Source organism: Pogona vitticeps, chromosome 2 (assembly GCF_051106095.1).
Source record: "Pogona vitticeps strain Pit_001003342236 chromosome 2, PviZW2.1, whole genome shotgun sequence".
Taxonomy (NCBI): Eukaryota; Metazoa; Chordata; class Lepidosauria; order Squamata; family Agamidae; genus Pogona; species Pogona vitticeps.
Genome location: NC_135784.1, coordinates 259,967,836 through 259,992,541, shown reverse-complemented (window position 1 = coordinate 259,992,541; position 24,706 = coordinate 259,967,836). Strand labels below are relative to the sequence as shown.

At 38.8% G+C, this 24,706-nt stretch overlaps 1 protein-coding gene across 2 annotated transcripts in view; it reads right to left on the bottom strand.

Annotated features, from left to right (window-relative positions):
• Positions 1-23,064, bottom strand: part of EFNA5 (ephrin A5) — a 267,498-nt gene extending 244,434 nt beyond the window's left edge. The window contains exon 1 of one of the 2 annotated variants that reach the window (XM_020779980.3): positions 21,948-23,064. In XM_020779980.3, the coding sequence (XP_020635639.1) occupies positions 21,948-22,072 (125 nt within the window). In that variant the 5' untranslated portion in view covers positions 22,073-23,064. The remainder of the gene's footprint in view (positions 1-21,947) is intronic. The other variant, XM_020779982.3, reaches the window with a different exon arrangement.
• Between the last annotated feature and the right edge of the window lie 1,642 nt (positions 23,065-24,706).

Genomic DNA, 24,706 nt, shown 5'->3' with positions numbered 1-24,706 from the left:
ACCACTGATCTAAAGCAACAGACGTGTTGAAACAAAAAATCTTGCACCTCTAAGATGAAGAATTCTTTATCAAGCTCAAAATTTTCCGTTACCTCACTGCAAAGCCAACCTGCCATAGGGAAAGTATTGATTGTACTCTAGTCATCCCAGAAAAAAAATAATCTGAATTGGAAGCTGCTAAACAAATGGATGAAATAGGTTTGCCAAATGAGAGTTTCACCCATTTCTTCTTATGAAACCCAGTTAATTCTCAGTACTGTATCGTTTACACCAGAATCATACTTCATTTAAAAACAGTGGATTTCTCTAACAGGTTCAATTCCTCAAAGTCTTCCTGGTTTTTTTGAAGGGAAAAAGGGTGTCAAATGTACAAGTCAGATTTAAAAATGACTACAAAGTTTGGTACATCATGATTTCCCCATTAAGTATAATGCTATATGTGAAAATTAAGAAAGGGTACTTAGTATGCACATGGAGCCCCCAGGAAACTGGAATATTAAAAGACAAATAATATGTTATTATCACAATGAAAAAAGAAAGCAGTGGGCAGTTTCTAATATACCTCTCCTAGTCAAAATGGGCTTACCGAGCTTAATTTCCAGAATGTCAAAACCCACATACCCAAGAAAATATGTAAGTCAGCATGTGCTTTTTAAAAAATATATCACTATAGTTTATGAGGGAAAAGCTACAACTATTTACTATAAAAAACAGGGTTACCCTGGACTACTGTTTTAATTAGTAGTAGGAAACAATTTACAGAAACCATTACCCAAAAACACAGTTGGTGCAATAACAGTTTAAACCTAGTGGCCAAAACTCAACAGCATCTGTCTGGAGATAATCCCCTCCTGTAACATTAAGGAAATCAGCCAAATGTGTTCAATGAGTTGTTCTGGAAACCCTCCTCCTTACAGGATGGACCAGTTTAACCATTACACTTGGAGTCATCTCCAAACAAGTCACATATTGCTATGTGCCAGCAAGGGCAAAAAGCCACATTAATATTTGTCCTTTATGAAACAGTGTCACCATTTCTTTTGTCAATCTACTTCTGCAAAATTTCCTTTAACCTAAAATAAGTTCCTGTCCTCTTTTTGTTGTAGGTTTCCCTTCCTTTCCTTTGAGCAGTTTGGAGTTCAGCCGTGTGCCTGTTTAATATCCCCTTTCTGCTATCTTTCTTCTTTTCTTAACACATGCATACTTTAGCCTTGGCTATGAAGTGCTGACTAATGAGAAACAATAAGAACTATTCAAACCATCAGTGATGGCTTTGAGAAGACCCCCATTCCAAAATCCAGACAATATTTACTACAGTTCAGATCTGCTGTATTACTGATCCTTCCAAGCAAAATCTATCAGTAGGTTTCCAAGATCTTAACAAAACTTTATTTTAATAGTAAAAGAAAAAGACGAAGTAAAGAAATTACTACCAAAACACATCCCCCTGGAACTAATCGTCCAAGAAATTGGACTCAGGAAAGAAAAGCAAAAGCAAAGGAGGAAGGCAGGGTAATCAACCGAACCATGGATTCTATACAGTACAGAAAAGTTTCACTCCCACTTCACATTTATGGAATACATTTTTATAAAGTTTGGTAAAAGCTAATTAACAAGATTTACAGCAACAGAAATCCAAGTATGGCAACTGCACTATACAAAATCCACTTGTCCCTGCTTCCCCCCCCTCCCGAATATTTGTAATAGTAATGCAAACGTATTGTGGCTAATAAGAAAATCTAGATTCACACACTTATAAGTATTAGTATATGGATTTTGAATATGCTAAAATACAATTATCAGTGAAAATGAACATGAGAAAATGGTACATAAGACCAAAGATGGGTTTATTTTCAGGTTAACGCTTACATTGAGGGAAACAGGGTAACAACTTGTGGCTCTTTAAAGAACATGCTGTGCTCCTTAATTTGAAAGAAAACAACTGAATAACCAATTGCTACCACAAGATATAACCTGTCATTGTATCTCAAACTGTTCTATTTTTCATCAGATCTAGAAGCTCCAGTGAATCAGGATGTCAGTCTTCAGCAAAACATCATTATGGAGGTGAGTTACAACTACGGCCCTAATGGCTGTAATTTAACTGTTCAATCTGATTAGTGAATATCTTAAAAATAAATAAATAAATGAACCTTCCCCAAACACCCCACTCACTTTATGTCACTTTACAAAAAAACCATAAGACTAATTTTTAGCAAAATTAGCAAATTATTATTTTTTAAAAAAAAAAAAAACAACTGCAGATTCAACCCTGGGTACTACACCAAAATACTCTGGAAATTCTACTCAGCCAACCCTGACCTTGCCAGAGTTTAAAGGTTATAACATGGCAGTAGTCCTTTAGGTCTCTGAGTCGGTGTGCTTTGCTATGATCCCACAGTACCTGCCAAATATAATTCCACAGTCAGCTAAAACATTATTCATGGCATGGGCTTTTACCTGTAAAATCATAACAAAGAAGTTAGTTTCTCATTTATCTATCGCAGCAGACTTTTCAAGACAGGACAAATCCCTTTAGGGACATCACCAATGTCTCATGTCCACATGGCACGGGCAAGGCAGGTGCAACAGAATCACATTTATATCATGCGTTCCTCTTAGAGGTTCTACAAATGTGAACAACATTGAATTTATAAACTGATATGAAGGATTTTTGTAGGAATTCCAATCTTGGTGACATTTCCTGTGGCTTCTGCACATTATATTTTCTGGGTTTCAAAGTAACTATACTCTATGGTAAAACAAGAAAGACTAATAAAATTGAATAATCTGAAACATGTGTAAAGTATGTGCCACATCACAAGCCATTTCTAGAAGCACCTGCTAAATTCAGCATATGAGCAAGATGTTGGATAATAAGCCAACACTGTGTATAAGCAGCCACTGATGCTGCAAATCTGCAGACCAATCAATGGCAATCATACTCACCTTCCATTAGAAAGCAGCAAGGGAAACTAAACTCATACCTACTCCTCTTCATCAACAATACTGCTAAATATCTGATGTTACTACATACACTCAGTGCTATGAAGATGCAAATTCCATCCAAACAGGAATACGCATAGAGAAGATATTTTATACATATGGCTTCTGGACGAACCAGAGCATAAATATTTTGGGAAATTGCTTTACTGGTTACAATAATGTCTTAAAGAGATTTCCTATATAACATCTTCAACATTTTTATTCAAACATTTTTATTCAAACATGCTCTCTTTGTTTTTGATGAGTTCCCTGTACCTTGCTTCTATTCTTCTATTGCTGAAAAAAAAATAGCAGACTACTTTTCCACCCATACTACTTTTCCTGTGTACAGGATAGTCAGAAAGGAAACCATTCCATGGTCCTTAGGGAAAGATGCATGTGATGATTTATTCAGAATTCAATACCTATAAGATGTCATACAATTTCTTAAAATCAAATTAATTTTAAAATCACCAAGTTCCACATAAGCTGGATGTATATCTTTTTAAATACTAAAACCTAGGCAAAAGGAACTTGTCACTATATGTACAGGTACAGACATATAGGTATAATCTTCGTCGACAAACAAGCAGTGAGGAAATGAAACGTGTAGAAAATATCCTCAAGGAATATGAAGTTACTGATTCACTTGGGAACTCTTGCTGAACATCTGCTTCACTGCCCTCTATCTGAAGTCTTATCATAAGGCTTTCCATGAACAAACCACAGCAATATCAAAGGAATTTTAAAAAGCAGTTGTGGAAAGGAATTAACTGTAGAGCCTACTCAAAATGCTGGCAGATCTAGGTTACCCAAACCAAAATTTTGACAAACAGCTTCTAATGCCAAAGAACACTATAGTTATTCATATTATATTTAGCTGCTATCTCTATAAAGCTTCAATGATAACATCTCTGCAAAGAAGATGGAAACCCACATTCTTACCAGACAAACTAAATCTAACTTTTCCCCTTACTCAAGCCCTTTTAAGTCCAAGAAAAATGAGCAATGTAACCACGGTGCTTCTATGTATGATACCGAGTTGCTTCTGGGCTGCATAGATGACTTCTTTGTCTTAAAAAGGCAGTGGCCAGAATCTTATACTGTAGGTTCCTTGCACCAGTGTAAGTGCAATGGCATAAAGCACAGAAGCATATTGCCACTAGTTAATGAGCTGCTGCTTGTATTCGCCACCTAGCTGCACAATTGTCAAAAGAAAAAGACAAGCAACTATTTTTTAATTAATGACACTTCAACACCACAATTTATGCCACTGAATTTTACATCGGTATCAATTACCAATTCTGCCTGGTAAGCATAGATCTAGAAGAAAGATGAAGATAATTCAAAGCACAACAATTATACTACATTCATGGCAGAACCAATTAATGGCAGAACCAATATGGTGTGGTGATTAGAGAGTTGAAATAGGACTTAGGAGAGCTCAGTTAAAATCCTCAGCTGTCTGTGAAACTCAGAGGATGACTTTGCACCAGTCACAATCCTCAGTTTCACCTCCCTCACTCATTTTTGTAAGAATAAAGAACAGAGGAGGAGACACATATATGCTACCTTGAACTCACTTAAAATAAATCACGGGTGTACTAGCTCTAAACAATGTTTTCTTACATCGAAACCTGTTTCCAAAGCTCTTCCTCAATAAGTTCTCCTTCTTTTTATACTTTTGTCCTTTCTTTTATCTTGAGTGATCAGTTGTAACAACCTGTACCTTTCAAAATGCCATTCTCGTACCCACTCTCAGCAATTAGTACATATATGTATGTACTGTATGTATTTTAGGCCAGATGGGTGGGCTATAAATAAATAAATAAATAAATAAATAAATAAATAAATAAATAAATAAATAAATAAATAAATATTTAATTTTTATACCGCCACATTAGTGCAAAGCACTATTCTGGGCAGTTAAAAATGCAACAATAAAACCAGCAAAAACCTTATAACAAATAAATAGAACAAGTCAAATCAGCTGAAGCAAAGCAAGACAAGAGCACCACAATATTAACCCATGATAGGGCAACAAGGCAAAGGCAGATAAATACAAAACTGTTCTCAACAACTTATTTAAAAAGCATCATCTGGAGCAACCTTCTGAATCTGAGCTGGAAAGGGGCCAGGTGCAACTCAACCAGGAGCCAGTTCCAAATGGCTTTTGGTATAAGTTTTCCTAGCCTTGTTTGGTGTGGCAACCCAGAGGAGCATTGTCTGGGAGAATCTGATGGCTCGGGTTGATGCTCTTGGGGTGAGATATCCCAACAAGTAACAGGGTCCCAAACTGTGAAGGGCTTTATGTGAAGCACCAAATCCTTGAACATGATACGGGCCACCACAGATAACCAGTGCAGGTGAGCCAAGACTAGGGAAAGACAATCAAATCAGCTCACACCTGTCACCAGTCTTGTAGCTACATTCTAGAGCTGCTGCAGTCACTGGGCCAACCTCAAGGGAAGCCCCGTAGTTGAGCAGTCTATCCTGGATATCACGTTTAGATGGATAGCATTTTTAAACATCAAGGCTCCATTAAAAATCACTGACAACTCTATCTTCCTTGAATTGGGCTAATACCTTTTAAAAACCATCCATGCTGCTTGTCACCGCAACATAATACACAAAGAGAGAGAGATAAATATATGTGTAAAGCAGACAGATCTATAGCAAATAACGAATATACACTATGTATACATACACACTTGTTTATAATAACTAGGTATAACAAACAGGCCAGCAAATTAATTCCAACTAATGGCAACCTTTTTGTTGTTGTTTCCTTGGTTTTCTGGAAGAGTCTTCAGAGATAGATTATCAATCCCTTCCTTTGGGGGGGGTGAAAGCTGGGTCTTTTGCTGCAAAGCTGAGTGGGGAAGTGAATTCTTGACAACTGGCTCCATATCAGGTGATCCAGATCACTGAGCTATCTAGCCAGCTATTTCTGTTCCTCCAGTCTGGAGGCAGGACAGTCTAGAGAAGTATGAAGATAATAGGCTTATTGGTTTAATAGCTGCAACTTTAACTATCTATCTATCTATCTATCTATCTATCTATCTATCTATCTATCTATCTATCTATCTATCTATCTATCTATCTATCTATCTATCTATCTATATCTACTTACAATACATTTTATCTGGGAAAAATGTTAGAGCAATCGGCTGTGATTTCATGGCTCCCTTTTCTGAGATTGGACGAATCCACTAATTCTCTATCATCCAAGGAGATTTAATTGGCAAATAAATAACTGTTAATTTGTAATGTCAGTTAGCCATAAATTTTGTAAGCTCTGGCTAACTTATGATGCACTCCTATGCATGTATACATATGGCATGGTAGCCACCAAAGTTGCAGTAACAAGGAACTTCTATTCTCTCTCTAACCAATCTCTGTCAGGACTATAGCTCCAGCATCCTGGACCTGCTTAACCTCCAGAATACTTTCCAAAGACAGCCTTACAGTAATCTAACAGACTGATTTACCCATATAATGTTATTAGCACAAAACTGCATGATTAAAAATCAATGTGTGTAAATTGTTCAAAATGTTTTTCCAAACACATACACACAGAGTAGCTACTGTTTAAAAAGTCAATGATATGCTACCATTTTAGCATCAAGCAGTAATGAGAAACATGCCTCTCCATACATTTCAAGACTGGAACACCAAACACTGCTCACCACTGGCTATAGCAGCTACAGCTGATCAGAGCTACAGTTGATCTGGAGTTTTTTAAATTTATTTATTTATTTGACTTCTATACTGCCCATCCAGCTGCCAAGCCCACTCTGGGCAGTTTGCATATTAAACAACAATTCAAAACAATAAACATAAAAGTTATAAAATCAAAATACTGTAAGCACAAATGAATGTGGAAGGCCATTAAGTTCCTACTTCTGATATACACAATGGGTTAGATAAGGATTTACTCATATGTACAATAGATCCATTAAGATCACTTAGACTGAGGACAAACTTAAAAATTAAGTTCATTTATTTTGGCAAGAAGCACATGCAGAACATATACGATTTCTTTCAATGGTGGAGTAGCATTAAAAAGTATACAGTGGACTAAAGTTAAACATGTAAATGCTCTTTATAGAAAAATATTCTTGGCACATTTGACTGAGGCTCCCCATGTCCTGCCTGACCAAAATTGACTTTTGCTCCCCTCAGCAAAAGGTAAAACAAACAGATAGTAAAAACACAGGAGGCTCACTCAGGCTTTAGTTTGGAGACAAAATTCATGCAATGGATTTTAATTATGAAGTGAACTCTTGATAAAAGCATGCAGGGCCTGCAATATACTACATTTTTTCCTTAAGTTGCATTATACATTATCATTTAACATCTAATCAACATGTGAACTATGATGAAGAAATCTTCATACCACATATGACCTCCATGAATGTTATACATTTAGGAATTTAACTTTTATCATGGTAACCCTGTTTGTTTCCTTTAGATACAGAATTTATACCAGCCCAAGATCAAACACTGAATCATAGCATGTACCTAGATAGTACTAATTCATACTGCATGACATTTCACTTAAACTGTGCAGTCACAACATGTTACCAAGCTGCACATGCTAAAAAGGTTTCCTGGTATTTTTTATGAAATCCGTCAGTCACCGTATCTTTTAAAACTTCTTTTTAAAAACTGACAACAGAATCTAAAATCATCTCCAAACTTCATCTACAAAACTCATGAGCCTTCAATTAGTAATATTGCATACAGAGTTGCACCTTGAAATCCTTATTTGCCACAGCCCCAACTATACTTGTAGGACAAACAATTATAGGTCACTAAGGAAAAAGAGTAATTGACCCAGATAAACCCTATAAGTTGTAATACAGGATGGCCTGACTGCTAGAGTGTGACTTAAAACGCGCGCGCACACACACACACACACACACACACACACACACACACACACACACACACACACACACACAAATCTGAAGGCAAAGAACACATTTGTTACCCCTAAAAACTTGCCAGGATTGCCTGGCCTTCAAGCAATCAAGTCCTTAGTTATGCAGAACATATTTCTTTTGCCTTTTTCAAGTTATTAAGTTGCAGCTAGCAGTCTTTTTTATACACATATACACACACACTTTTTTACACACAAACACACTACTAACACACACACACACACACATTGTATTGAATTGTTGTAAGCCGCCCAGAGACCTTTGGGTAGAGTGGGCGGCATATAAATTAAATAAATAAATAAATAAATAAATAAATAAATAAATAAATAAATAAATAAATAAATAAATAAATAAATAAATAAATAAAATAAAATATAATATACTACACAAACAACACACACAGCTGTATATAATCATACACCCAACATACTTCTGCATACATAGAGAAAAATGTACATAGGTATTTAGAAGTACACATAAAGAAAATAGACACACAGGAACATGTAAGCATATTATTTATAATATTTTACCTACACACCCGGTACATTATATTTAATAGCTGTGGTTACTTCCTTTCTCCCCTGTTCCCTATACTCTGTAGCAGAGCAACTATGCAGCCCAGAGAGAAATGCTTCCCATGCTATTTTGTTCAAAATCTATAGTGAAACTTTATAAATAATTCAGATCCTAGTTTTCATATGACTGATGGCATGCAGTCCAAAAATCACTTTGAAAATTCCCATATAGAACACTAAGTTCTGAAACTCAAGACTACCAAATACGTAACACATTACTTTACATGTGTTGTGTGCTGTTTGGGTTGGGGGGGGTTGTTTTGCTATTATTTTGTTTTGTTTTTGTTTTGTTTTGCTTAGAAGTTAGGTATAGGAAACTCAGTTCAGACCTGGAGGGGGCTTTAACCCTTTCCCCCACTACGGTTTCAACTTGGATTAGAAACCACACATCTGCAATCTGTATGAGAGAAAAGCTTCCCTTTGCTTCAATAGGAACTTTCTTCTGTGCAAGTGGCAAGAAGGGAAAAGCTGTAATTTGGATTTTTAGGAAGTGTACTCATCTGTTTGAACAAATAACTTCCTATAATACAAGTCAACATCAATGGAAAAACTTCAGCAATTTAAATGAAAACAGCATTGAGAGTAATTTACATATGAGAGTAATTTCCATTTCTTGCATGTAATATGGACACAGAGAAAAAGACTGAAGGAAATAAACTGCATTCAGTTCACGAATGTGCATAGAGTTCTAATGATAAATTGCTCAATCTGCACATATAGTTTCAATGTTTTATACAAACCTCTGAAATTTGAAAGTGTAAGGTTTCAATTATGGTGGGCTTTAAGCAGTTACCACCAAACTCTCCACAGCTTGGAATTACCATATATTTAATTTTTTAAATAATCAGAAATCTATTTCCAAATGGCAACATGCATACATATAAATATTTCATATACATACTTCCAAAAGGAACAGCTGAATTTATCTACTGTATCAGAATCTACAGAACGATTATAACAGCATAAAGACTCAGTTGTTTATTACGGCATTCATTCATTCATTCATTCATTCATTCATTCATTCATTCATTCATTTTATTTACTTAAAATATTTTTACTCTGCCTTTCTCTTTAAAAAAGACCCAAGGTAGCATACATTAGTAGAAGACTATGTTTAAAAGCTAAAAACAGTAACATACAATTACAAAAGAATCAAAAACCCCATCCTAAAATGGTAAACAAAATCAACACCAAAACACATAAAAAGCAACAAGGCACAATAATCCATTTAAAAAAAAAAACCCTCTCAGACACCCAGTCACTAAGGGAAAGCCTGCCTGAAGAGAAAAGACTTCATCTGCTTGCAGAAGAATAGTAAGCAGTTATGAAAGCGTATGCCACAATAAATGTGAAAATCTAAAATTCTAACTCAGGGACATGAAGGTATTAATTGCAGACACTGTTAGTAAAAATACGTTCAAGCCGGTTATTTTACTAACATAGATCGAAAAATGAATGCATATATCCTATCAAACTGTCTAGTTTAGAATTGGATCTTGCATGGGGACTGCAGCTGGAAGAGAAAATCAATTACCTTCCCATGGGTGAGATGAAATGATTTCTGTATATATGAGTACAGCTCTCTGTATTTTAGCTTAACAGTACATTCTGAAACAAGGATATGCAAAAAATAAGTTCCACTAAGTTCAACAGGAGTTACTCTAATGGTGACAAGTTACAGAACTACAGTCTTCCTGTTTCAAGGGCTCTACCATTTTTAATTGATAAAAAGCAGAGATGGGGGATTTCAATAGCTCTTTTCAGATGCAGAAATCCTGAGAGCTGTTAAGTTCAGTTTGAAAAAAAATAAATCAGAAAACCTGTAGCAATCACATATGTAGCTCCAAAGGAATTTCCAGAACAAGAATCCTCCTCCCGCTACTACTGAATACATGCGCTGGTTTTTAACCACTAAACCAATGCATTTCTGGGGAGGAAGGCAAGGAGCCCAACAAAGCTCATCAAAAAGGGACACACTTTGTCCAACCCAGATGATGTTAAAGTGCATAAGAAATTAAGCGATCATATTGTTTCTGTGTGTATACACTATACCATTGGTTCTTAACCTTGGGTTAGTCAGGAGTTTTGGACTGCCAGAAACCTTCACCACCAACTGTGCTGGCTGGGGTTTCTGGGAGTTGCAGTTCAAAAACATCCGAGTAACAAAGGTTAAGAACCACTGCACTATACAATACCCTGTGTGGTGTAATGCAGTGGTCCCCAACCTTGGGCCTCCAGATGTTCTTGGACTACAACTCCCAGAAGCCTTCACCACCACTTTTTGCTAGCCAGGATTTCTGGGAGTTGAAGTCCAAGAACATCTGGAGGCCCAAGGTTGGGGACCACTGGTGTAATGGATAGAGCAACTGACTAGGACTCTGAAGGCCCAGGTTCAAATCCCTGTTCAGCCATGGAAACTCACTGGGGGTGGGAAACTGGTACAAACCACTCCTTAACCACTTATCCTGAAAACCCTGTGAAGGTTGATATAAGTCAATTACAACTTGACGGCACACAAAAACAAGAACTTACACATTCCATTCAAATGGATCTGAAAATACAAATACTGTAACATGTTTAAGCCCAACTTCAATGTACCTAATACGTTCCGCAGTCATATGCATGGCAGTTTTATGCCAACACCTTCAAATAACATAAAATGTGGTCAGAAAGAAAGGAAATGTCCACAATTATACAGGGGGAAAGAATTCATTTGTCGTCGGGACCAAACTTAGAGACTGGATTTTTCCAAGAAAAAAGTAACATGTATTCACCATTATATTTAAATGATAACTATGACTATTTTCAGAACTATATATTAGTAATGCTTTACCAACATGTTACTTTCATTTTATTCCTACGCAGATACCTTTTCAAATACAACCATGCCCAAAAGGACTGAAATTCACACCCAAAAATAAACATTTTAGAAGTAACAAATAAATATTCCACAGTACGCTTTTTAAAAATGTAAAAGGCGTTACTAGTCAATATGCTAATTTATTAAAATAATGTTGTCTCTACAGTTCGTACCTTTGCCTTTAATACATTGGAGTCCAGCCAAACTAGAATGCCCATCAGCTCTGTTAGATGGGGCTGACTCTGAATCCATTTGTACTGGAGAGAGAATAGATGCACTTTATTTTGTACACATATTTTTTCCTAAAGGCTAATACTATGTGTACCTATAAAAAGGAGAATCAATATATGAGTCATCATTGCACATAGTAAAGCCCTCAAACATTCCATATGTACCCTTACGTATACATAAAATTTTAGTATTTATTTTCTTGAAAATATTATGGTGTGTTCACATGTTCACATACACATACTTTCAGGATACAAAGAGAATGCTGAGAATATCATTAAAAGTGTTTTTCTTCTTTTTCTTTGGTTTCAAGTGAAATAAACAACTGTAAATAAGCTAGAAACATTTTTACAAGATTCTTTTCTTTATCTAGTCACACATTATATATAACACAATATGCATTTTGCAATGGTATCTTCTCTAAAATGCCAAGTTGAAAATGGTAACAGTGCAATTTGCAATTAGTTTTCCATTGTTCCCATGACAGCTATAGTTCCACAAGCCTCCTTTGCCTTTCCCGCTGTAACCATTACCGGAAAATGTGCTAATTATGGACATTATAGCCATCATGGGGTCTGTGCCAAGAGTGACTGGCAATCCCGAATACCAGAAATATATATGTATTTTAATGCATTCTACATTTCAGAAGCAAGTGATGGAAAGGGAGCCCCATAAACTGAGACAACTAATGTTGAGCTATTATGTCCCTTTAATTTCTTTTCAAAATTATGTATTCAATATGTAGAAGAAATGGCAGTTCCTCTGCTTGTTGAGGTACTCTTTTCTAATTAGCAGTTGGGATACACGCTTTTGGCAGCTCTTGTATCCCTATTATTTCCTGTTGCTTGGCACAAAAACGCAGCCAGGAGCACCACTACTTGTACTGTACCCCTCTTAGTGATGGATCAGTAATTTTTAATAAGCCGAGTCACTGAAGAATGGTAGAAAAAGATGTAAGATGTATTGAACCAACAAGAGCAAACAAACAACATAGGTTGTTGCCATGCATGGAATTCCAGACATTTTCCAGCACTGTCTCAATGAATTTACCAAAAATAGTGCGTGCAATCAGCAAAAGATAGTGTACACATAAAGAGAATAGACAGTAGCCTAATTAGGAAAATGTTTTGTTTCTTGTTCCACATCTTCCGCCCTTTATTAAAAAGGCAACAATGAGTTCCTTGTTCAAAATCTAATGCCTTTTACTAAAAAAGCAACAATGGCCAAAAATTGTATTTGCCTACATTTTGCCTTCTCACCTTCCCCGGTATATTAAGATATGTATTTAATAAAAGGGAGAGCTCCTGAAAAAATTACCACAGAACTCTAACCCAAGAGGAAGCAAATCTATTCAGCAGTTTACAAAATCAGTGGATACACCAAACCTAAATCCTTACTAGTAGATAGATAATTTTTAAAACGATGCTATATTATCAATCATTACGCTGAAAATCTGCAAATAGCTAGACATAATCAAGAGCAGGATATACAACTATCTTTCACGTGAGCAATGTGTGTGTTTGTGTCTCTCAGAAGACCTGGAATCTCTTTCTCTCCTTTCTTTAAACAATATATTCATATGCAAGATTGATAGCTCTTGGCTTGTTAATTCCATCTGCTAAATATTTCTAAATATTGAACATATGTATCCATTTTTTTTGTTCAGCCAAGGGTAATACTAATAATTCATTCTAAATCTACTCTATTTCATTACATGGCAATGCTTCAAATGCTGTTTCAGGAATAGCTAGGATACCCTTCTGAATTAACCAAATAAAAAAGTTAGCCATTTTAAAGTTTATATATTACTTCTCTCACGAAGTAAAAGCTACTATTTCTTTCGCTGTATTTTCATGCGGGTATAATTGCCTCATGCAATTATAGTACTGACAAAGCTCTCCATGTTACTCCAAAGCTTGGAACAAAGAAACACAGCAAAACACATTTCTGCTTTCTCATTGATACATGCATACTATGCACACATACATGCACAAAACTGTTCTCAAACAGCAGTGTTCATCCCACTGAACTCTGAATGTTGAATGTGGATATACATGCTTATATTTTAAGATTTTTCAAGGGAGAAAGAGAGAGAGAATGGGTTAGGTCCAGGCAGGGCCTTTCACAAAAAGAACAGATGGAGGTCTAGTGGAAGCTCCCACAGGAAATGGAAGAGACCATTCTCGTCAATTTCTCCTTCTACCCATATCATCCAACACCGTTCCCCATTGTTCTTGAGATCTCAACCTTCCAGCGTGCTATTTCGAAGAGGTATACACTGTATAGAAAAACGGAACTCATTTCTTCCCTACTTTTTTTTCTGTAGAAATATTCCCTGAGTGGAGTTCTGCTCATACAAATCTCAGGATCCCATCCACTATATTGAAAGGCCTACTATTAGATATTATTTCTGAGGCTAATACATGCTTTCACTTTTCAATGACTATCTACTTTCAGTCACTGTTCAATGTATATCCAAAGCATCATTGCAACCCAAACATATAATGAAATATAAATTTAACTGGTATTTTATAGTCAGCAGGTTTGTTTAATGTTCATTTGATGCAAAAGAACTAGACAATCAGTGAACTGTATAACACACAACAATGATGACGGGGCAGCAGGCATGCCAAGAGGCGAATTTAGTCAAAATGTACCAAAACCATCAGTCGATTGTCTAGTATACACCAATTACATTAACTATAATACAAGATACAATAATAAAATTTAAAGGCCAAGAATTCCTTACTCTGATGTTAGTACTGTATCTGCAAGAGCCTGATATTTTGTCATTGTTTATATTATGGTGAGAGCAAAATAATGCTTTGCGCTGAGAAATATGGACATAGGATAAAATGTGCCTGGTGCGGAGAAATTATGTCAAAAACTAAATTAAAATACTTTAATTTGATAAATAACAAATATACACTTGAACTAGAACAGCAGCATACCAAACATGCCATGAAAACATACTATTAAACACTGAAGAGGCTTTTATATTAAAATGCTATGGTCCAGCCAAGCTACAAGATTTCAACAGATTATTTTATCAAAATCAGTAATAAAATACAGATCATAAATCACGTATATTTCAGAGTCAAATATCAAACGTAACATGTATTTGTCTTCATACTCTTTGCATCCCCATTTTGCTACACACGAGAGCTGAATAGAGTCAACCAAAATGGAGGTTTCCAAGACAACGCAAAGTGAACTGAAATTAAATTATTAGGTGAAAACTAGCTTTGGAAATGGCACAAGAAATTTGGTGACAGCTCTCTACAAAAAGAAGGTATGTTGTGCGCACATGGGCGGATATAAACTCATAAAAGATACAGGATTTATGAATTCGGACAGCAGACCACAAATATGATCTCCTCATTCACTTGTTCATGCTTGTGGGATGAGATTATACAGCAGCTAAACAAATCAAAATAGTAAGGGCATTAGCACAGAAAGCAGAGCTGTAACCCAATTTTCTTCCAGTTTCCCCTTCATGAAGTGCCATACTCTCCCTTGCCCCCCAAATCCCAAACTTCAAAAAGAATGGTGATTAGATGCAAGAGCACTTCAAAGAAGTGAAAAGATAGGAAGGGCTATAGGTGCATACTGGCAGCATTCTTCCTTTGAAGAGCTCTTGTATCTAATTCTCAATAGCTATATGTTTTTAACTCAGAAATGTATGTATAGATGTATTTGGTGGAAAGGGGCAGCAGCTGCATTCAATCTATATACCATCCATTGGACATAAACGTGTCCATATACATTTTTAACGACTCGGGCTGAATTGCTTTTCTCACAGTACTTAAGGACTCTGATTATTCCTCAACACCTTTTTTTTCTTCACTGTATTTTGGTGCCAGTGATATACTGGCTGCCCACATGGAGGACAAAGTCTTTTCTGTCACAAGAAATAACACTAGGAATGTTATACTTCTATTTAGTCCTCTGCATTTTTCAGCAAGGTTGAAGGAAAAGATTACATTCTATCCTAGATTTATTTTCTACTTAAATGGAATATAAAGATTCAACACTCAATTTCATCAATACACCATATAAACCAAACTAATTGGCAATATAAAAGGCAGGTATTCTATTACAGGATTATGGAAGCATTAGGTAATATAAAAATGCTGTTTACTTTTTCTCAAACTTCTTTTTCTCAAGTAGCTTGTTCATGAAAACATTCTAGCATTCTTTGTGAAAACACTAGTCCTTCCATTTTGCTTTTTGGAAGGAAGCTATGTACTCACTATTGCAATCACTAGATGCTAAGCATTATCTGTACTGGAGTTTATTCCAATGCATATCTAATATTACTAAGATTTTGCATAAGCAACAACATATAACACTAAATATTCACACCCAGTCATGGTGATGAGTATTATACTGGGGGTACAGATCATGAGAACTTGGTTTTAGAAACGTATCTCATATAGACTCAACATTTAATCTCTCAATGACTACACAGTTCAACATAAATGAAAGAAAAAGTGTATACAAAAAGTTACTCTAAAAAGCACATATATCATTCTGAATGGCAAAGAAGTTAAAACAAGATCAGAAGCTGAAGAACTTTGTGTTTATTATAAGAATATGTTTCTCTACTAATTTTATACAAGCCAATGCAAATAAGAAGTCTTGTGACTAGTCAGGAAGACCAATTCAGTTCCTAAGTATACAATGGTTGACCTATTAGTTATCACAAAAAAACTGTTCTTCAATATGCTTTTTCACATAATACTCAGCACTTTAACAACATACTTTTTACACTGTGCTGTTTTTTAGAGCACAGTGGGAAAGTGTGAGGGCAAGAGGAGAAGGGGACAACAGAGGACGAGATGGCTGGACAGTGTCATTGAAGCGACCAACATGAATTTGACCAAACTCAGGGAGGCAGTGGAGGACAGGAGAGCCTGGCGTGCTCTGGTCCATGGGGTCACGAAGTTTCGGACACGACTAAACGACTAAACAACAACATTTTTAGAGGCCTAGCATTTTTACACAAATTAGAAACTTAAAATGACAGCAAGGTACAAAATAATGAGGGAACAGCTACCAACTAAAACCTCATTCTATAACTATAAGGTGTGATATAACCAAAGCTGAGAACTCACATCCCGTCGATTACAATAACAAAGATTCAGGTGCAGGTTTAAATTTCATGTTGAAACATGTATCATAATCACTGTGATTTAAACTATTGACTTCTGATTGCATTTTACTTTTTAGTTCCTAAAGAAATGGGGGGGTGTAATATTTTATAGCTACTTTTAAAAGTGCCTACATAAAAGCGATGGACCTTAATTGAGTACTTTGTCAACTTAACTTTACAATGTGATTGTTTCCCTAACTGTTGAGTTAAGCATGTCTACAACCAAAGATGTATCCCTGTGCTTGTTTGAATGTATGGCTCACTTCCAAGCCATCAAAGGCAGAATGGCCAGGATGTCTGGTGAGCTCAATGTATTCACTCGTTTTTCTCAATCCTGCATGGAGCTGGTGGATTGCTGCCTCATGCGGAGAAGGCAGAAAGACAGTAAGGAGTATTTATCTATCTTTCTTAATGGAATGAGGTCATTTTGTCCAACACGCATGAGTGCCTCTATCACAAATATATGTAAAGTAACAAAACAGGTAAAGCATCAGGCCAGGTGGTCCTCTTTTTTAATCATCAGTGATCTTTGAAAGGCAATGCTCATGGGAGTACTGCTCACAGGGTAGATTTTGAAAGTAAAGACAATGAAGGACCTGCACGGTCATAAGATTCAACGTAACACTATTAAAATCTACTACTAAACTGCATATAAATGCATGAAATGAGTTGCTAAAGGCTTTTCCACCAACTTTCTAATCACATGAAATTCACTTGGTTAGGCAACTGCCTCATGAGATTTAAGCCATTAAATGAAACTACCAATGAATTTATCAGCAACACTTGATCCAATGAAACATTGTTACTCCTTGTAGATAGGCAAATGGTGTCAGAAAACTGTAAGTGCAATCCTATGTATGTTTGCTTAAAATAAAGAGGCTAAAATCCCCATTATTCTCAAAAGAGTAAATCCCACTAAACAGAACAACTTTGTAAACCACACAAAGTAACGTCTGCTCCTTTACTTGTACAGCCATCTGGCAACATGGGCCAACTTTCTCAAAATATGTTATAGCAAGATTTTGGAAATAAAGTAGCAAATGTTATCCAGAACGTCACAAAACAAAGTAGGGCTTCACATGAAATAATCTGATCAACTGGTACAACTTTACAAAGAGCTGTACATTTCTCAGTAGAGTCCAAACACAGTGAAAACTACTTGTAGGATCTCAGCAAACCCAACAGCCTTCAAGCTACTTAAAGGTCCTAACCTAAAGAAAGTTAGGTGCATCCTTAACTCCTAATAGTATCAATGAGACAAGAAACTTCCTTCTGAAAACTTTGCAACCCATCTTGGACCTCTGTAATTTAAGAAAACTTAATTGGGCATAGCAGTCTGAAAATGACCGTGCAACATATTTTGTACTTGCACAATTCTATTCACAACTATCCTAACAGAGCAACAATTGTGATAACCAGTATTAGTACATCCAAGGCTACAAACAATTTTGTGAGATCAAGCCCCACTGCACACAAAGCATTTATTTGTGATAGAACACACACAGGATTATACAGCCATTCAGTTAGATGTCATATTAAAAAGTTTTAAGTGAAATTTTACACACATATATATGTTCACACATTGGCTCTGGAAATATTCTTTACATGCTTCTAAGTATACAGATATTCTTCGACTTTATATGTTTGACTTTAATATAATTGCTTCTGTATGGGGAAAAATTCACATTTTGATGCCTTATAAATAATTTAGATACTGAAATTAGGGATACATTCCCCCCAAAAATAACATTATTGCATATGCAAAGTAAGTTTTTCCATGGTCCTGATAATGCTGACAGAATGAAATCCTAAATGGTGTGTTTTTGTAACTTTACAGATATAATATGCTCAGTCAAAAACATATACCTCAACTCCCACTGTTGTTGAAATAGAATTCACCTGTTGTTGCACATATCATTCATCAATCTCTTCAGACACAGACATAAAAGCTTTTAATACCTGTGATGCATATACAGTTCTTAATATTATCAAAACTATGTGCAACATAGTTATAGAACAACATTTCAAGTATTTCTCTATGAACTCATCCAAAGATTTTAGGTCTCTCAGAATATTAGTTACAGTTACAGCTGGAGTTTAAGTCTTATTAGTTATAAATGGTAAGATTCATTAAGCTTTATTTAAAAATGAGACTATTTGCAATTTTTCCAGCATTTCCTCTTCTACTAGTATATCTAGCCACTAGTTCAGAACACAACTATACCAGTTCTTACATATGTTTAAGTGTATAGAATACCATATACTAATGTATTTACTTCTGCACCAGACCATGGTCTGTTTACATTTTCTTTATGGAGAAAATTTACTCTTTGTCCTACTTCTTATTTAAATACATTGCTAATTTCCTTCATTTAATTTCTTGTACACTGATTTAGCACATACAAATTCAAAACCAACTTGAGGTTATGAGAGCTATACATAAAACCTCATAAATGACTGCAGAAACTATTAAGCAAGAACAAGGGGTTCTTTTTGCCTTTATGAAAATAAACTGTTTGCATTTACACTTGTTCCAAATTGATTAACTCTTCTATAGCTGCCCAATTTACACTGCAATTCTATGCATGTTTACTCTGAAGTCCTACTGTGTTCAATGGAGCTTGTACCTACTAAATGCATTTAGGTCTGAAGCTTTAGAGTATAACAGCCAATACAGATAATTTAATATTCAGTTTATTAAATAGTATTGTCTATCACTTGCAAATGCTGGCACTACCTACTTTAGAATGTAAAAAACTGGCTCCTGTAATGTGATGAGATCTTTTAAAAATGTAACACCATTACTGGTTCAATATTTTTCACCCTGAACCATTAATATGCAATCTCTTAACTTCTAAAAAAACTGAAGAAACTTTTCCAGATTCAACATATGCATTGCGTAAAGCATCAAAGATACTTATTCAAATTAACAAAACTAAAGAAAAAGAAAATATATTACTTCATTATCCTACTTTATGTTTAAGCTTGCAAGAAGGAAGTTACACACTCACTACAAATACTGTACATAGTTTTCTCCACCCTTTATGGCTGGAATTTATTCCCTTATCAACAACATCAATATAGTTTTACAACTACTCTTCTGCTATTTTAAAACACCTACACATGCAGACATTTTCTTTGCATTTTCAACAACAACAAAAACTTCACTTAAATGGCTGCTTTGTTCACTGATTTAAATGCTCTAGTTCTGACCCCACTGTTCCATGGATTATTTATAGTGAAGTACTGTACCTACATCACATGTTTAATTAATACCATAACAAGCTGAGAACCAAAACATTTAATACTTTGCTTTGATTTCTGCAGCAGAGCAACATGTGCAAGTCATTTGGTCAAATTCAAAGTAGAAAACACTTCCGTTTTCACAAGCAGAGTGCGTGAATACAGTTTATCAGTTCACCACCTTCAACAAATGCATACTTAATTTAAAAGTTTTTTTCTAACATGAAGCACTTGCATTTAAAAAGATATATACTATGAAATGTCTGAAGGATCCTGTCTGTAATAGCAATTGCCTAATTTTATCTGAAAGCTAACGGTACTCATTGTCACCCCTCCTTAATGTTTGTTTTTGCTTAAATTGCCACACATAAAATTAACATGTTGGACTGCTTACTGATCTCAAGGTACTTAACAGGAGTTTTTGACCTTGGCACCCTATTTCCAAAATCAGAATAAAACATTCTTTGGCAGGCACCACACATCTAAGAAAATCATGACCTGCAAAGAAATCAATGTGCTAATCTCAATCCAACAAGCTGTATCAGGAACACAGCACAAAGATAACACAGGATAAAATGTTCTTAAACTTACTTAGAATAGCATGATTGTTAAAAGAACTCTAAAAACCTACTCAAGTCTACTTTTACATTACACTTCCCTCTTCCCTTACAGAACTCATGTGGCTTATTTAAACCAGACTATCATTGGTGGGAAAAGACTGATAACTTCCAATATTGGAGATAAGAGAAAAGCTAGGTATTCAACAAGAATCTAAGCAAAAAATTCCCTAGTTCAAGATCCACTCACACATTTGTGAAGGAAAAGTTTAGAAAGAAAAAAAATTAAGCTTTGATTTATGCTTTGCCACTGGAAAACAAACAGAAAAAGGACATATATAAAAAGTTGTTGTTACACAATTTCATCTTGATTTTTTTTTTAATTTGAGAAATACTATAAAATGTGTTCTGAAGAAAAGAAATCCTCTTTTTCCTCAAGATCAGCTCATCTAAGGTTAACATTGTATGGAACTAGAGGGTTGCTTTCTTTTCTATTCATCATCTAAATCTAAAGTAAATTTCTTCTGCATTGCAAGGACATAACCAACTACTGAACTTCAATGTGCTCTGACAGCTTAGCTGTCCTATTCAATGAGAAAACTCCAAGTTTAGGGATCATCTGACAGGCAGGGAGTGGAAGAGATCATATCTTTCTTCAGCTAACCTAACTTAACCAGTTTGCCTCAGATTCACAGTACCCCTTCCCCAGGCAAAAAGACTGATGCTGGAAAGCAGTGCTAAAACTATCCTTTGAAAACCCTGCCACATAACAGGTGGCCCTTGTAGCTGGGGTTTCTTGCAACTGCAATCCAGGAGGACTGGTGTAAGAGATAAAAATACAGCCAGATTCCTTCTGGCACAAGCCATATAACAAGATGCACTATTTCCCTCCTTGCACTAACTTCTCGAACTTTTACTAGAACTAAAAAGGGCTGGAATCTCGGAGAGATGGTTATCTCTCACCACCACCCCAAATCCCAGGTACTGAAAGAAACAGAGGCCAGCTTCCTAAATACTGTACATTTGCTTTGCCTGGGTCTCAAAAGTCATGCCTAGCGAAGATAAAAGCAGCATCCTGTCGAACTACGAGCAACCTCGTACTGGAAGCCAGCTGGACAGAGAAATCGAGGGGAGAACCAGGCGCAGGGCGACGCTCCCAAAGTTGCCCACACAGGACGTGTTTGGGGGGGGGGGGGGGAGGAAGTTGATCCTCTTTTTCCCACCGGCCTCCCCGCCTGAGGACGGAAAGCAGGGAGCTTTCCAAGGAGACTCGCGCTCGGATCCCGTCTCCGAGGACATGAACCGTGCACGGGCAAGCCTCGGGTCCCGGGTCACTTTTGGGGGTGGTCAGCGCGCCGGGCTCGCCCAGCCCCACAGGCCAGGGGGGCGCCTCCTTACCTGGGGTTGGTGCTGTTCCAATAGACGGCGTAGCGATCGGCCACCGTTTTGGAGCTGGGATCCTGGCAGAAGACGCACATCCAGAGCAGCAGAAAGACCGCCGTCAACATCTCCACGTGCAACATCACTCCCGGCCAAGGCAACGAGACACGCCGCAGGAACGGACGGAGCGTTGCTTTTCTTCTCAAAAAAAAAAAAAAAAAAAAAAGCAAGGACCGGAACAAAGGAGCACACGAAAAAGGACAAAGTAACGAAAGAAAAGAGGGGGGACGAGAACGAGAGAGGGAGACACAGAGAGAGTGAGAGAGAGAAAGAGAAATCACACCAAGTCACCCAACAAACACAAAGAGAGACGCGCCAAGAAGGCCGGCAGCCACGAGGAGGTCCCCCCGGGGAAAAAGCCGGCGCCCGGGAGAGATCCGGAGGGAGCCTGCGGGCCCCGGGAGGGGGAGCGGCGAGCCGAACCGGGCGGCGGCGGCAACAGACGGCGAACAAGGCGGAGGCGGGAGGAGCTCATTCACGGCGGCGAGTCCTGTGCGGAGCCCGAGGCGAGACATACACCAGCCCTGCCCCCGTCCAGCGCCGCTGAGGGGCGGCTCCGCTGTCCTGGCCTCCCCTCCCTGTTCGCAATCGCCCTCCTTCTCTCGCTCGCTCGCTCGCTCTTGTTTCTCTCTCTCTCTCTCTCTCTCTCTCTCTCTCTCTCTCTGGGACTTTTCTTCTTCCCGCCCTTTGGTGCGAGGGCTGTCCGAGGGAGGCCGGCGGGAGCGAGCTGGCAGGAATCCTCCAAGGCACAGCAAAAAGTCCACTTTGGGTGCTTTGCGCCTCCTCTTCCTCCTCCTCCTCTCGCCCCTTTCGCTCTCTTTCTCCTGCTCGAGTCGGGCGGCCAACGTCGGAGGCGGCGGGCTACCCTCTCCGCGGGAAGGAGGCTCCTCGCCTTCCCTCCTGCTCCTCCTGGGTGAGGGATGAAGGCGACGCCAGGACTCCACACACCCCGGGCGGAGAGCGCGAGGACTTGGGCACCCGGGGCTCTCCGGCCGAATCGCCTCACGAGCGCGGGGGCTTCGTCCCTGCTTCCTCTCGCCAACCGAGGAGGAAGAGAAGGAAAACCTGCGGCGGAGAGGAGAAGAAGGAAGGCCGCCGACGCCGCCCCCCCCCGCCCGCGCGTCCGCCCCAACTCCTCCTGGCGCGGCTTCCTTGTGGAGGCGCTTCCTGGGTCCGAGGCAGGCTCAGGCGCTGCGGGAGCCCCGAGGCGAGGTGGCAACGCGAGCTCTCCTCCTCCTCCTCCAAGCTGCGCCCGGCGGCTGCAGGAGCACTGCGAGGTCCAAGTCCTTGGAACGTCAACTTTGCCAAAGAGGGAGAGGGAGGAGGAGGAGGAGGAGGAGGAGGGACGCGAGCAGCCCTCCCTGCAGATGACTACATGAGAGGGCGAGAAAGGCAAGGCAGGCAGGCAGGCAGGCAGGGCGGGGAGGAACCGGCAGGGTCTTGCCCGGCAGGCAGCTGCTGCTGCTGCTGCGAGCCCTCTGAAGCAGCGGCGGCGGCGGCACGAACAGGAGCAGAAAGAAGCCAGGGACCGTCTCGCGGCGCCGGCGAGCAAATGAAATAAAACTCGAATGCAACGGCTTGGCAGGCAGGGATCGTGAGGAGCAGCCCGGATTGGAGGAGCAGAAGTCAACACTGCCCAAGAGGAGGAAGAAAGGAACGGGGGTGGGGGGGAAGAGAAAGAAAGAAAAAAACAATTTATGGCGGTGGGGGGGTGGAAGAGTCTTTAAATAGTCACGCCCCCAATTTTTTCTTTCTTTTTTCCTCTCTCTCCCTCTCTGCTCTCTCTCTCTCTCTCTTCCTTCCCCCCCCCTCCAGGAGCCGGTTTCTTGCCTGCGTCTAATCCGACCACAGCCGCCTAGGAGGACCGAGGCAAGCTAGCGAGCTGGGTGTCTGTAGCAAACAGACAGCTGCATGGATGCATCCACAGGAGATAGATATATATCTATATATATATATATGTGCGTCCACATGTGTATGTGTGTCAGGAGACAGATCTAGAAGCCGCGCTTGTGAGTGTGTGTGTGCGCGCGCTGGTGTGCACGCGCACGACAGAGGTGCAGTCGGCTAGCTGGGAGCAAAGGCGCTCTCGGGTGATCATGTGGGATTTTTGCATGCCGTTTACTAGGCGGGGGGCGGGCGGAGGACTTGCTGGAGCAACCAGTCAGAGCCCAGACATATTTGCTTACAGATTGCTTTCCCCCCCCCTTCTTTTTCCCCCCAACCCGATTGGATTCCGACCCCAGGAAAGGGGCGTTCCCTTCGCCTTCGGCCCCGCCCTTCACGCCAAACAGCATCCCCACGCACACACCCCAGCAGCATCCCACCTTCTGAAAAACCTGACTAATTGAATTACAAGGAGCGGCATCTTGATGCTGCAGGTAACCCTTCCCGCGAACGGCGGTGTGCGGGAGGATGCCCTCGCGCGGGTTCCTCTCCGTTCCCCAGAGAGCCGAGCAGCTTCGGAGAGCCGTTTCTTCCTGATCTCCTTGGAAAGAGATGCGGCGTCAGCTTTTAAAGAAATTGGGGGGGGGGGGGGGAGAGAGAATCCTGGACGCTGGACCGCAACGCGCGCATCTGATTTCACACACTACTGTAATCAGTTTAAAAATAGTATCAAAGCACCCAAGTTTGTGGCTGGGAAACAGATTTCTCATCGTCCGTCTCCATTTAATCCTCTCTTCTTCCCCCCCTCACACACACAAATATAGTTTCCGTTG